We start from the raw sequence: 15,076 nt of genomic DNA, 5'->3' as shown, positions 1-15,076 counted from the left end.
TACTCATTGGTTCGCCATGACTTTCTAGATAAAAATGCAGCATTAATTTGTACAATGTTGATTGGATTTAAGGAGATCTAATCTCTACTTAAAAGTCACCAGTAGTTATACAATGTTTGTTACTTCCTTTTCATATATTGCATATTAATTTGTAATATATCAATCATTAAAGAAATAATCACTGTACTACTCCCCTATTATAATTCTTGCATGTGTCATTTTTACATTATTAATCTTTGTATTACTAATCGCTGCATTAGCAGAATAACCATATTACAAAATTCCTCCGTAAATAATACAATCCTTAATTGGCTGCATAAGGGAAAAAGATATTCACATAACTAATAATCTTTGGTTAATATTTTAAGAAGAAAAAAACTTCGAATTAGTTCAGTGTTTGCTAGGGTATTATATTTTAACTTATGCAGAAATCTATGTATTACTTAATGCAGAACATAATTTGGAATAAGAATACATGGATTGACAATATGTGGATAAAGTATTTAAAGACACAAATGCTCTTAAAGTGGGTGATCCCCACATAGCGTTCCATATATTTATAGAATGCAGCTTGTATCTCTAGCCTAAACTATTCCAGAAGAAAGAGTAGGGGATGAAGCTGGCGTGAAACAAACAGAAACATTTTACCTTTTTAAGGGAGAACATACGCAGCAGGAAAATAGCAAACAATAAATGAAATTCACTTGCAACTGCTGAGAAGTTAGTCAACAACATCAACGGAATTGCTACAAAAAAATTCCCTTCGAAAAACTCAGGTTTTGACTTAATACGTAGGCGACGTATATCTAAGGAAATATTAGGACTAATGGAGATATATAAGGTAAATCACAAGCTGTACAGTTTCTAAGCAATGGAGCATGGTGAAGCTTACTTGTATATGTTTTTTGGCTTATGGGATTTCAGGCCACCACCTACCTACTACTTATAGTACAGGTATAAAAGGGACGCAAGAAGCTGTACAAGTTTCCAGGGTTTTATCTGCTCCTAAAAACTTTCTAGCACATCTACCAGATAGGCTGATACACATATATACAAGCATTTCTAATGTGAAGATGCAAATTGACTAGTCCTGCTTATTGCCACTCGTACCTTGCGGGTGTTGTGCTATTCTAGCCATGGAAAAGTATAGCTAACTTGAAACGATATTAGTTGGTGATAACATCCTTCACTTTTTTGCTACCATCATTGTTTATTCCTTCACTGCTCACTGCTTCCAAAAGTCGAAGCAGGCATCTGTTGAGGAGACCAGGTGCAAATTCCTTCAGCGCTGGCCACATCAGCAATAGGAGAATATGGTCTAGTCATTTTTGTTTTCACCAATGCCTGAAGATCAGGGGGAAACAATTACACAAACATATATACATGAATAAACAAATATTAGCAGCAATAATCACATGGTTATGCATCTTCCATTATTCAGTAGCCTATTTGAGCTGGAGTCGATCACAAAGTGCACTTAATTTCTTACACAAATCATAAACATATACCTTTGATTGACTTTGTCCATAAACATTTCTTGCTTGCTCGATAGAAGAATAAACTTCAAATGCTTGATTAGATTCACGATGACACTTTATGACACGAACCTGGTCCTTTCCCTCCAGAGAACGACTTTGTAGATACATTATAAGCCGTGAAGGGGGACCATTTGGAAGATCTTTTTTTCCATGAGTCAATTCCATTGTCACCAGGTCTTCCAACAGGACATCCCATAAAACTGAACATGGATCTCTAGCCGGATTAAACTTCTTTTGTGCAATAAGATTTGAAGGTTGCTGCCAATGACAAAGTAGAAACTATTTTCAGTTTGAGGATAAGTGCACAAAACAGTGCAGGAAAAGGGTTCAGATGCGAAAGAATGCTGGGATGAAAAAAGAGTTTTAATCCCTTTTCAATTATTCAACTGATTTGACTTATTCACTTACTTGCAACAGAATAACCCTCCGGTGAGTAACAAGAATTATTCTTCCTTTAGGTAGCATGAAATGGTCTTCATAGGCATCGGTCAAGGCAAACTTCGCACGTACTTTAAAAAGGTCAACCTGGCCAAAAAATGATCCAGATTCTGCTAGTTGCAAGATTGCCTTCACAAAGACGAGAGTAACTCTTAGTTTACACCTGAATGTAAATCTGAACCCACAAATAATGCCATAAAAAGTCACAAGCAAACAGGAGGAGCACGGAAACAGGTACAATATGCGCAAGAAAGACTTCATTCATGTAGTCCGCATAGAAGAAAGTTCAAATCTGGTAGCAACTTTTTTATCTGCATCTTTATGTATATCAATCAACATGCACTACCTCAGTTTCACCTTTTGCATTACCACACTTTTTGTTGGCCTATTCAGAATTTTGGCAAGCTACTCATGAAATATTAGCTCCTACGATACCCATTTACTTTTCCTTTTAATTGGAAGATAATTTGGTTCAGACCCAACAACTATATTTGATGTTTTCTTATAACACAACTCTGAAGCCTATATCACATAATTTAACTTATTCTCATAAATATTTGAACATGGTACTGCAGAAGTGTAGAAAAGAACCATATTCTACCAGGGCTTAAAGCATAAAATGTAACTGAAGAGTTTATTTTAGCGAAGAAAGGCTGAATGGAAAATTAAAATATACATGTAATGCAAGAAAAAATAATGGGAAAATACATAGTTTATACCTAAAACTTATCCCAAAAAGTCAGTTACATCCCATGAGAGGTGATGTAGCCAAGAAATTGTTTTCACCTTACTGAAGGCGTGCGAGAAGCGAAAAAATGTTGAAAACTCATCAAATTGTGCATATGTCATTTTCATTGGACGTTACAACTAATTATACTTAATTAGTTGCGTCAAGTGTAACAAAAACCTTTTTACTTTTTAGTTTATTTTTCTTATTCTTTCTCTTTTTATTCTTTCTTTTCTTTCGTTCTCTTTTTCCTTTTCTTCTTTCGGTTTCTTCCATTTCCCCTGGAGCTGAGCCGCACATCTTCTCCCTACCACTTTCAAACCTCTTTTCATTTACAAAAAGAAGGAACAAAGAAAAATCAATTCTTCTTCTTTCCAGGACACTCACAAAGTTTAGGTGTGTAAGTGACTTTCCCGGACAAGTTTAGGGTGCAAAATACGTAATTTCCCAAAAAATAAAGAACTACAGAAAGCAAATAACAATTATAAGGACAAAGGAATAAAAGCAACTAAAATGAAATATATAAAGTAAAAATTGTTGAAGACATAAATAAAAGTGTGTTCTCTCTAACAGCTTAAGCATTTAGATGAGATGGTCACACACTTCCACAAAGATCATGTCAATCGGGTAAAACAACAATTTCTGATTTTTGATTCAAAAGCAAAGATGTAATTTTTGAATTTTTTAAATCATATCAAGTTAAACAGCCACTTAAGGTTTTTGATTTAGATGCAAAGATGTAATCTGAAATTTTTAATTCAGCTCTAGTGACTAGTTTTCTCATACTAAATTTCTAATTTACTATTTCTGGTGACCAACATACTCATTCATAACATTTCCTTAATAATTATTCTCACTTTGATCTATTTTTTTTGGTGTCACCCTCTTTAAGACAACGCTTATGAAGCACCAGGCAAGCAATGTAACTTAGGGATAAAGCACGTGCAACCGAGCTTGCAAAAAATTGCTTCCTTTCTTGAATTTATGGTCATGGATAGAAAATCCTTTCTACTTCCCCAATGCATATGATACTCTTTCTATTTTAGGACATTCTAAAATTTTGACAGTACAACATTGATGATATTAGGTTGTACAACTTTCAAGAATTTCATGAAATTGAATTTTTTCAAGTTTCAATGTATTTTTTTCTCGATCAAAGTAATTTTTCAATGCTACAAATAAATACACAAGTGAGTTAGCATCTTAAATTTTGTGTTCAATCATATGGAGACGCATAAAATGGGACAGAGGCAATATAAAGTTCTCTTTAGAAAAAGTTCTCTGGTTCTTTAAGAAGATTACTCGAATTACATGGACAGTAGTGACAAATATACTATAAGTTGACACTTTGTCAGAGTAACTGCAGAATAACCAGAAACTTAAAGCTCGGAACTTAATCAGTTGATCATATGCAAACCCCCCAGGAAAAATATTTAGTTATGCTTGCATTTCCCCTATTAACACAATTATGAATTTCTGGTTTGCACTAGAAATAAGGCTTGAAGAGACCGCTACTAGCAATGCACTTCTTGCTTGCACTAGAAATAAGGCTTAAAGAGATGGAAATAAAATGTGTTTAATTTTGAAAAATATTTCTTCTGTTACTTGTTCCCTGTTGAGAAAATGACGTTGACTTTACGACTGTTATTTGACTCTTATACCATGGCTTTAGAGAAATCTCAGCAGTATGTCTTAGCTTACTTCTTACCTTTTGCTATGGCAAAATTTGTACAACACGAAGCTTCAGACTGCTATATTGAGAACCACCAATTAGTTGGACAGAAAACTATCACAACCCAAGCCCATAGCACGTATTGTCCGTTTTGGGCCTAGGCCCGCACGGATTTGTCTTTTGGGCTACGCCACATCGAGCTCCAAAAGCACGCGTACCATGTAAACTTGTGTCATGTCTTATAAAGCTCATCACTTTCCTCTCCCATTCCGATGTGGGATTTGCCTAAGGTGACATGTGCCCCTTCCTTAGAAGCTTGCTAGTCCAGCTCGAACCGCCCTCGTTGGCCCGTCCTCCGTCATGGGCGTCACATTCACCCCCCTTGGGACTCCTCAGCCCCACCATCGTACTGAGGAAGATTCGCATCTGATACCATATTTGTACGACCCAAGCCCATGGTATGTATTGTTGGCTTTCAGCCTAGGGCCCACTCGGATGTCTTTCGGGATACGCCCACATCGAGCCTCAAAAGCATGCATATCATGTGAACCTGTGTCATGCCTTATAAAGCTCTTCACTTTCCTATCCCATTCCGATACGGGAACCCTTCTTCAGAGGCTTGCCAGCCTAGAAGCATGCCAGTCCAGCTCGACCCTTTCTCGTTGGCCCGCCCTCCGTCATGGGCGTCACAAAAACAATCTTGAACTGACAATAGTAGTCATGCCTAAGTCTCTCTCATGAATCTTAATGTGCATTACACCAAAAATGCCATACGTTCTCTGCTCTACAATGGTTTGACCATTGGAAGGACCTATCATCCACCATACTTCCAAGTTCAGGGTACTATTCCTACTCTCTCAGTTAAGACTTACATTACGGGTACTATTCCTATTTATATGCTTCAAATATTTGGTACTTTTTCCTTATTCAATCTTATGATCGAGTATATTGGCAAGTCAAGTAGCAGGAAAGAAAGGAAGCAAGGGTCTTTAGTAGCTTGTCCCACTTAATGTGTAGCATATTGCTGTTATGAATCTCATGTTCAAGCATATTAGAATGTCATAAAGTAGGAAAGAAAAGGAAAGCAAGGGACACTCCAGCAAAGTAGACCAAGTTCTCTACCTGTCCTTGTGATTTATACTCATCATAGGGTCGAACAAGATTATCACCACTTATCACTCGAGGCAGCCTCCTTCGAAGGAGTTGATCTTCAGAAGCAATAGCAGATGCTATTTTCATTCTCATAGCATTGGCACCTTCAGTTGTTTTTGACAAAAGATCCAAGACACCACTAACAGGTTGAGCAGCAGCACCAATTAACCCTTTCCCCACACCCTGTACGAAACCCTCAACTCCTGAAGCTTTGGCACCTTCCAAGGGTTTGGTTAAAATTCCAGTGACACCTCGAAAGAGACCCTTTGCAAATGCTCCTCCACCTTCTCTAATAACATCACCAAAGTCCTCCACACCTTTGCTCTCCTGAAACAAAAGAATAGGCCAGAGAGAATGAATATCAACCAGAACTAAATTTCCACAATAACAACAACAACAACAACCCAGTGTATTCCACAACATAATAGTAATGTAACATTTTAGGAGGGACATTAACATTTCCTGGAAGTGTTACAATGTCAATAAAGATGAAGACATGCACATTATAGAAAAAGGTAAAGTTAAAGACTAACAGTTTCTAAATTTCAGTCAATTTAATATGACTTGTAAATTATTGGTCGAATCACATTAATTGCTATTCAGTAGCATTGAAAGATTAAAGAAGTTTGACAGAGGAAAACCATATAAAAAGATTCCTGCTCAATAACATGTTAATTCTTAGTGCACCATCCCACATGATTTCAATTGTAGCATTTTCTTGTTCCCAGGCATCCCTGTTTTTTTGCGGCACAACATGCACATCATAGATAAGGTAAAAACAAAGATTTATGTTTTATAAATTTTAGCAATTTTACATGACTTGTAATCAATCATCAAATCACATTAATTGCTATGTTTTTGTTCCCATTGAGCCGAGGGTCTATCAGAAACAACCTCCTTCCCCACACAAGGTAGGAATAAGGTCTGCGTACACACTACCCTCCTAGACCCCACTTGTGGGATTACAATGGGTATGTTGTTGTTGTTTAACTGGACAGTGAAAACATTAAAGAAGTTCGGCGTCTTGATAATCGAGCAGAGTCACCTTTTACTTTAGTCCATTCAGATGTTTGGGGTCCTAGTCGATTCAGTTCTACCTTGGGATTCCGCTACTTTGTCAGTTTCATTGATGATTATTCCAGGTGCACTTGGATATTTTTGATGAAAAATCGATCTGAGTTGCTTTCTATCTTCCAGACCTTCCACGCTGAAATTCAATATCAATTTGGGGTTTCTATCCGCACATTTCGTAGTGATAATGCCCTAGAGTATTTGTCTTCCCCATTTCAGCAGTTTATGAACTCCCATGGGATTATTCATCAAACATCTTGTCCGTACACATCCCAACAAAATGGGGTAGCTGAAAGAAAGAATAGACATCTTATTGAAACTGCTCGTACCCTACTCATACAAGCTCATGTTCCGCTGCGTTTTTGGGGGATGCAGTTCTTACATCTAGTTATCTTATTAATCGTATGCCATTTTCAGCTATCCAGAATCAAGTTCCATTCTCTATCCTGTTTCCCCACTTACCTTTTGTTCTCTCTTCTGCCCCGTGTCTTTGGGAGTACGTGTTTTGTTCATGACCTTACTCCAGGAAAAGATAAGTTAGCTCCTCGTGCTCTTAAGTGCATATTTCTAGGTTACTCGAGAACGCAAAAAGGATATCGATGTTATTCTCCTGACCTTCAGCGATTTCTTATGTCTGCTGATGTTACCTTCTTTGAAACCCAATCATACTTCACAGGTCCAGTTAATCACTTAGATATTTCTGAGATGCTACCAGTTCCTTCTTTTGGAGATTCAGTCACTATCTCCCATTCATCTTCCTCCATAGCTCCACCACTTACAGTTCCAGTTGTAGCGCCACCACCGAGTCCAGTTCCACAACTATAGCTCCAGTGTCACCACCTAGTCCAGTTCAACCTTCTATAGCTCTACCACTCCTGACTTATCATCGTTGTCCGCGCCCAACATCAGGCCCAGCTGATTCACGTCCTGGACCTGACCTTGATAATATTGCGGACTTGTCTCCTCTTAATCAACCGATTGCACTACGAAAAGGTATACGGTCCACACTTAATCATAATCCTCACTATGTCGGTTTAAGTTACCATCGTCTGTCATCATCCCATTGTGCATATGTGTCATCTTTGTCCTCTGTTTCCATCCCTAAGTCTGCAGGTGAAGCACTGTCTCATCCCGGATGGCGACAGGCTATGATTGACGAGATGTCTGCTTTACATACGAGTGGTACTTGAGAGCTTGTTCCTCTTCTTTCGGGTAAATCGACTGTTGGTTGTCGTTGGGTGTATGCAGTCAAAGTTGGTCCAGATGGCCAGGTTGATCGACTTAAGGCTCCTCTTGTTGCCAAAGGGTATACTCAGATATTTGGACTCGATTATAGTGATACTTTCTCTCCCGTGGCTAAAATTGCATCAGTCCGCCTTTTTCAATCCATGGCTGTTGTTCGCCATTGGCCTCTCTATCAGTTGGACATTAAGAATGTTTTTCTTCACGATGACCTTGAGGATGAGGTTTATATGGAGCAACCACCTGGTTTTGTTGCTCAGGGGGAGTCTAGTGGCCTTGTATGTCGGTTGCGCCGGTCCCTCTATGGTCTAAAGCAGTCTCCTCGAGCCTGGTTTGTTAAGTTCAACACAGTTATTTAGGAGTTTGGCATGACTCGTAGTGAAGCTGATCACTCTGAATTTTATCGACATTCTGCTTCAAATCTCTGTATTTATCTGGTCGTTTATGTTGACGACATTGTTATTACCGGCAATGATCAGGATGGTATTAGTAAGTTGAAGCAACATCTCTTTCAGCACTTTCAGACTAAGGATCTGGGCAGATTAAAGTATTTTCTGGGTATTGAGGCCGCTAAGTCTAGCTCAGGTATTGTGATCTCACAAAGGAAGTATGCCTTAGATATTCTTGAGGAGACAGGAATGGCAGGTTGTAGACCTGTTGACACTCCGATGGATCCGAATTCTAAACTTCTACCAGGACAGGGGGAGCCTCTTATCGATCCTGCAAGATATAGGCGGTTGGTTGGTAAATTAAATTACCTCACAGTGACTAGACCTGACATTTCCTTTCCTGTGAGTGTTGTGAGTCAGTTTATGGATTCTCCCTGTGATAGTCATTGGGATGCAGTTGTCCGCATTCTTCGGTATATAAAATCAGCTCCAGGCAAAGGCTTATTGTTTGAGGATCGAGGCCATGAGCAGATCGTTGGATACTCAGATGCTAATTGGGCAGGATCACCTTCTGATAGACGTTCTACGTCTGGATATTGTGTCTTAGTAGGAGGAAATTTGGGGTCTTGGAAGAGCAAGAAACAGAATGTGGTTGCTCGGTTTAGTGCAGAAGCAGAATATCGAGCAATGGCTATGGCGACATGTGAGCTAATTTGGATCAAACAGTTGCTCAGGGAGTTGAAATTTGGTGATATTAGTCAGATGGGACTTGTGTGTGATAATCAAGCTGCTCTTCATATTGCGTCAAATCTAGTGTTCCATGAGAGAACTAAACGCATCGAAATTGACTGTCACTTTGTTAGAGAAAAGATACTCTCGGGAGATATTGCTACAAAATTTGTGAAGTCGAATGATCAGCTTACTGATATTTTCACCAAGCCCCTCACTGGTCCTCGTATTAGTTATATATGTAACAAGCTCGGTACATATGATTTATATGCACCAGCTTGAGGGGGAGCGTTATTTTGATAGTTAAATAGTAGTAAATAACCCTAATCCCATATGTATTAGGAGTAGTATATATATATATATATTGTATCATTGTCAATATTAATTAATAATATTTTCTCCCGTGCATTCTCACAATACTTATTGCTGTTCAAGAGAGAAAGTTCCATGCATCTTTAGCAAATTTCAGAAAGGAAAGACACAAAAATAGAAAAAAGATGAGAGAAAAGTTAGACATTGATGAACCTGTTTCTGTCGGCTTTGAATAAATTTCTTATCCATTGATAACGCAGCAACACCTTTACTCATGTGTCCAAGTGCGCTACTGGCATTGCCTAATATATCAAGACCAGACAGTAGCTGGAGAGGTTGGCTAAGAAGATCCTTCTTAATGTTCGCGATAGCACTACCAATCATAACACTATGCCTCATGCATACATTTTCCACAAATCTTTGGTTTATCCGGACCTGATATAATATGGAAAAAAAACCACACAATCAGATTCAACTTAACAGCTAAGGTACAAAAGGGAGCCCAAAGATGACATGGCCACTAAGTTAAGAAACAATCCATACATGATGGTCCTAGTATTGAGAACAAAAAGAAATGACAACCATGCTAGCTGAACATTGAAGTGGTTGGTGATCATGACTGAATTGTTACCAAGCGATTCATTCAAGCAAAGTAAATACATGAGCACATGAAACTCTTCTTGATTGCAGACTGCATATACGAAAAGGTGCAGGTTTCTAATAAGAGAATTACCAAAGGTCCTAGCACTTAGAGAGGTCTCTCTCGTTTAGTAGTTTTTTTTGTATAAGTTAGAGAGGTCCATCTTTATAAGTAGTTTTAAGCTACCTCAATAAGTGCATTAAGTTTCCTGATTGTAGATCCAGTGCTACTAAATGACCCCCAGAATTATAACCCCTAAAAACAGCAAACAAAAATTCAAATCTGAGTTGAAGCACCAGAAAGTGCTTACAGTCATATTTTCAGTGTTTCCGAGCGCAGTCATCAGACTAGCCCAAAACCCTAGAACACCCACTGGCCTTTGTGTTGGGGACATGATCATAGAAACCTTCAGGCGGACCTCGGATATGTTGAGAACACTGTCAATAAGAAAAGGCCTTTTATAATAAAAGCTTAGGACATTTCAGAAACTAAATAATAGCATAATAAACGTGATCCTTTACCCAATCTGTATTATGGGATCAACAGAGACTGAAGTAGTTTCTGTATTGTACAATCGACTTAGATTGGTTTGCTGAATCATCCCATGCAGTCGCCAAATTATTGGTTCATGAATCTTAATTAGAAAGGCAGAATTTTCAGGTCCCTGAAAGAAATGTGCCCCCATGATATTAGCAATACTAAGCATAGCAGAAATGAATAGAAGAGAGCAGTCTTTTCATAAAAGAGGAATGGGCTCATCTACTAACTTGGAAACCTATGTATGGATATACACATAGATCTAATGATCCATTAGATTGCTGCGTCAGTGAAAATTTCAAAACATAATCGTTCTCTTGTCCAACTCTCTGCGGCCTGAAGAGTACTGGGGTTGGAGTTAAAGGCAATTGATTGTCCACTTGAATACCCCTCATTCTTACTTTTAACCTGAATAATAAAATTTCAGATCTGTTAAATCAGTAACTTCATAGATAAATAATATAAGTTTAAACAGGAGTAAAATAGTATAGCATCCATCGCCTATATAGAAGGCACAAATATATTATTACCGGCTGACTCCAGACCCCAATCCTGTTGAATATGAGAGTACAAGATTCTGGACTGACAGATATAATATCTCTTCTGGTGTATGATCAATAACTGATAATCCAAGCTCTCCGACCTCAACTATGAAATGGAATTCACTTTCTGTGTTAGAAAGTGTTTGCTGAGACACAGAACTAGTTCCAGAAGAGGGTAATAAAGAAGGACTTCTATTCAAAATAGCGTAGGTTGAACTTTCAGGCATCCAATCACTGATTTTGACTACATTAACTTTCTCTTCTTTTTGGATAATGACATGTAAAGCTTTCTCAGGTCCTCCAGAGACATGGATGGGCTGATGATCACATATCTCATCAATATTATAAATCAGTGATGCTGCAGGATCAGATCCATCAATCAAGACCTCCAACAATCGTCTTCGACCAAGATCTTCCCAAGAAAAGGAAGCCGAGGCATTGGGAGGAAGAAATTTCCATGAATTATTAGCACCATCCACTTGCCGGAAACGTATAGGAAAAAACAATGAGCGGTTTTCAACCCTGTGAACACAAACTGTCAGTAATTTGGTAGAGAAGGTCATGACAGAATATTCCAAGTTGATAATTTTAATGACAGATACTGAAAGTAAAGAGAGATAAAATGTTGGAAGAAGTGCGAATGGTCAATTCTAACAGTCCTATATCCTGCCAGCCATTCCATAAATGACAATGGAACTTATGTGATCTGAAAAAAGGAGAAACAGCAAGACCCAAAAGAATAACATGTCTCCTCATCCCAATGAATAATTAACTCATGAAATTTAAGAGCATAATGAATGAAGCAGCACCGAGGTGACTGATAGCATTACTTAGAAGAATAGAAAGAGATGTTAAAAAGAACGACCATGGAGACTTGGGATCTAGAGCAGGTCTGATGAGGATAACTAAGCTGACACGCCGGCGTTGGCTGCAGGCACAACAGGATGGTGCCTTACCGCACTGCAGGCAGACATAACCTCTATATCAGTCACAATGAATGGGCTCCTTTTTATTTTCTCAATTGCTTTCACTGCAGGTATATGATCGGGACGACGGCTCTTCTAATCCATAGCTACCACTTCTATATCTCCAGTTCTAGAGTTGAAAGCATTTGCTCCATATTTTTACTCTAAACCAGATGACTAATTCTTTTTTCTTTTCTTTTTTTTTTTTTTTTTTTTGTGCATATTAACCAAAAACTATTACAGAGGCCGATTTAATAAAAATGACAGTTAAAGCAGCAGAAATAATCGGACCCAAACAGGGCATCAAAAGCTATTGTTTGCTGTAAAAAAGGATAAGCAAAAGATAACATAAGAACATCTATTGAGATGAAACTGAGATCATCCAACCAAATATATCTACGTTCCCCAAGAAGAGGAGGAAAAAAAAGAGAGACAAGCTTTACCAGCCTTAGTATCTCTATCCACTGGAGATATTCTATCTCAAGCTTACAAAAGAGGATTTTCTAGCTCATCCAATATCAATGGTATTTAAGAACACTATCATAGCGACACCAAACATGCGGTGCTATTCTCACTAGAATGAAGTAATGACAACACAAACACCTCAAACAGGATAAATTAATGACTCAAGAATTAAATGTCAAAACTCCAGAGAGAAGAAGCATCAGAATGGAAGGATGTGATAACAGTCAAACCTGTAAGGACTGGTGAAGGAATTGGGACGAAGTATGACTTCATAGCGTGAACTTTTTGTTCCGCTCCTCACTTCAACCTTGAGATGCATTAGGTTATCAGTGATCTGATCTTTCAAGCAAATACACATAACACCTTCACTATCAACACTAAATGGTGCACTCCAATCATATCCATCAAGCCGCAACTGAGAAAGAGAAATAAGAATGAAATAACAGATTAACTTTTGTATTGAGGGAGACTATGAATAACAGCAAAGCGAATGTTGATTATATACCAACCTTTAAAAGTTCCACTTTAGTAGACTGCCATGAAAAATGTTTTGGAGGATCTGAAGGATGAATCCATTCCACTGACTGAGAATCACACTGACGCAGGCACACACTACATCCAACCCTATTGATAAATAAGCTATGTGGTTGAAAATGGACGACCTGCAGATGGAACACTCATTCAGTATTAAATAGTCATCTCAGTCGTTTCTTGCATTTGACATCTTCAAGAATCAGATACTTCAGAATACATGGATATTACATGTTTCGACTCAGCCAGTAAGTACGGATATAAAAATACTTCCTGTGCACATCCTTCAAAGACTATCATTTCTTCACAATATTTCTCTTTTTCTCTTGATGTCACGACTCCTAACAACTTGGTACCAAGAGTAACTTTCGTATCATCCTGATGGTTCAAAGCTTGCTACTCTGTAAGTTGGGAGTTAGGAATTTTCTAATATGATGCCTATTGTTGAGAAAATTTCACCGAAAGAAAATTTTCTACTCATATGTTGTCTTTTCCAGACCTGTAAAGCCAAGTCCTACTTTTAACATAGCTTTTCTTTGACCTTTTCGTGACTTTAATTTAATACCCGAATGAACGAGGGCTAACATATCATTTTCTTTTAATCAATCCATAGTTATACTAATATACAGTTATACACAAACCTGGTGTTTGGCAAATGGGCTAGACATGTCATAGTCGTATGAGGTAACAGCTGAAATGTTTTGGACTTACCAAACATCATGATAAAACCTTAAAAGCTTTAGGAAGATGGCCATTTCTTATGTTTTTAAATAGCATTTTATATTTCTCTTTCTGTCCGCTTTGGGTAAGTAGGGATCTCACACTCAATACTCAAGCCAGGTATTCCCTACTAGATCTGGCTGAGGAAAATTTTTTCCTCTCTATTTCTTAACGAGATTATTTTCATTTTATTAAAATTGAAGCTCATAGAAGGAGGAGAAGAAGTGACCAAGTGACAAAATGTCATACGTGGTAGGATTAGCCAGCTAGTAGAAGAGGCCTACATGCTGTAAATATATCTGTATTATTGTAAAAGCACGAATGTTAAACACCAAATGTGCATGACGAAGATATCCCTGAAAAGTTGATTGACTTTTATGTCCTTAAAAGATAAATTACTTCTTCAAAAGATAATTCTATATTGGATAAAATTGTATATTTACAACTTTGCACGAATCATGGACTTCTAATCCTAATTAAGTTCCTATGTTTTCGTTATTTGAGTTATTATGTCCTACTTATTATTGAAGTCCTAAACTCATACACCTACATCTACAACCTTTGGCCAACGATTGATTATTTCAAAAATTCAAAAGGGTAGGAATAGATATTATGACAAAGAATTTTACCAGATGAGGGATAAGTCACTGAAATAGAATCTCATTGGAAGAAAATACATATCAAAAGTTGTAGTTGTAATAATAGCCTATAAAACAAAAACGCTAACTAAATTGCCTACTGCCACTTTCTCTCCTTAAATTAAATTGGCCACTCACCTCTTTTTTGACCATAATGTTCTATTCACATTATGCTGGCAAGAATTCAGCATAAATTCAAATTCCTTTTAAGGGGACAAATCTACATAGCTAACCCTCAAACAAATACCAATCATTGAATCCTATGTCAATTTGCTGCTTCATTCTGCACTCCAGCTTCTCGTCTGCATGTATTGCTTTTACAGATGTTAGATGTTAAAACTTTGCGTATTTATTTCAAGATTTCTTTTTTAAGTCTGAAGGCTTTTTATCTATTTTTGTTGTTCTTTGCATAAAGATGGTTTTAGAAGAAAAAAAAAACTAATCTACTGTTTCTTGTGTTTATAATTTTGTTTTGGTTCGTGTTACTATTGCTTAAAGATGATTTTCAGAAAAATATTAATCAACTATGTTTTGTTATTTATATTTTTCCTTTTGTTTATATACATTGATGGTTTAAATTGTATAAAGCTGAGAAATTCGATTTTACATGTGAGGTTTTTATTATACCCTTTAAAGATGATTAATATTTATTTCCACAATAATCACAAAGTGGACAATATTGGCATCAGGATTCAGTTGTAGTTGTAATACAATCCTTGAAGAAAATAATGTTAAATAATTTTGTTACTCAAAGGTTCTCCTATGTGG

At 37.4% G+C, this 15,076-nt stretch overlaps 1 protein-coding gene across 1 annotated transcript in view; it reads right to left on the bottom strand.

The window, feature by feature from the left end:
• Positions 1-630: 630 nt before the first annotated feature.
• Positions 631-15,076, bottom strand: part of LOC109210755 — a 93,448-nt gene continuing 79,002 nt past the window's right edge. Inside the window, exons 53-63 of the mRNA XM_019374216.1 lie at positions 12,929-13,081; positions 12,650-12,834; positions 10,978-11,511; positions 10,678-10,855; positions 10,432-10,574; positions 10,221-10,347; positions 9,484-9,705; positions 5,498-5,854; positions 1,947-2,105; positions 1,509-1,796; positions 631-1,344 (exon numbers count right to left, since the gene is read on the bottom strand). Of these exons, the coding sequence (XP_019229761.1) occupies positions 1,219-1,344; positions 1,509-1,796; positions 1,947-2,105; positions 5,498-5,854; positions 9,484-9,705; positions 10,221-10,347; positions 10,432-10,574; positions 10,678-10,855; positions 10,978-11,511; positions 12,650-12,834; positions 12,929-13,081 (2,472 nt within the window). The 3' untranslated portion in view covers positions 631-1,218. The remainder of the gene's footprint in view (positions 1,345-1,508; positions 1,797-1,946; positions 2,106-5,497; positions 5,855-9,483; positions 9,706-10,220; positions 10,348-10,431; positions 10,575-10,677; positions 10,856-10,977; positions 11,512-12,649; positions 12,835-12,928; positions 13,082-15,076) is intronic.

This window comes from Nicotiana attenuata, unplaced genomic scaffold, assembly GCF_001879085.1.
Source record: "Nicotiana attenuata strain UT unplaced genomic scaffold, NIATTr2, whole genome shotgun sequence".
NCBI lineage: Eukaryota > Viridiplantae > Streptophyta > Magnoliopsida > Solanales > Solanaceae > Nicotiana > Nicotiana attenuata.
Note: the sequence above shows the minus strand (reverse complement) of the source record. Positions and strands in the feature narration are given on the sequence as shown.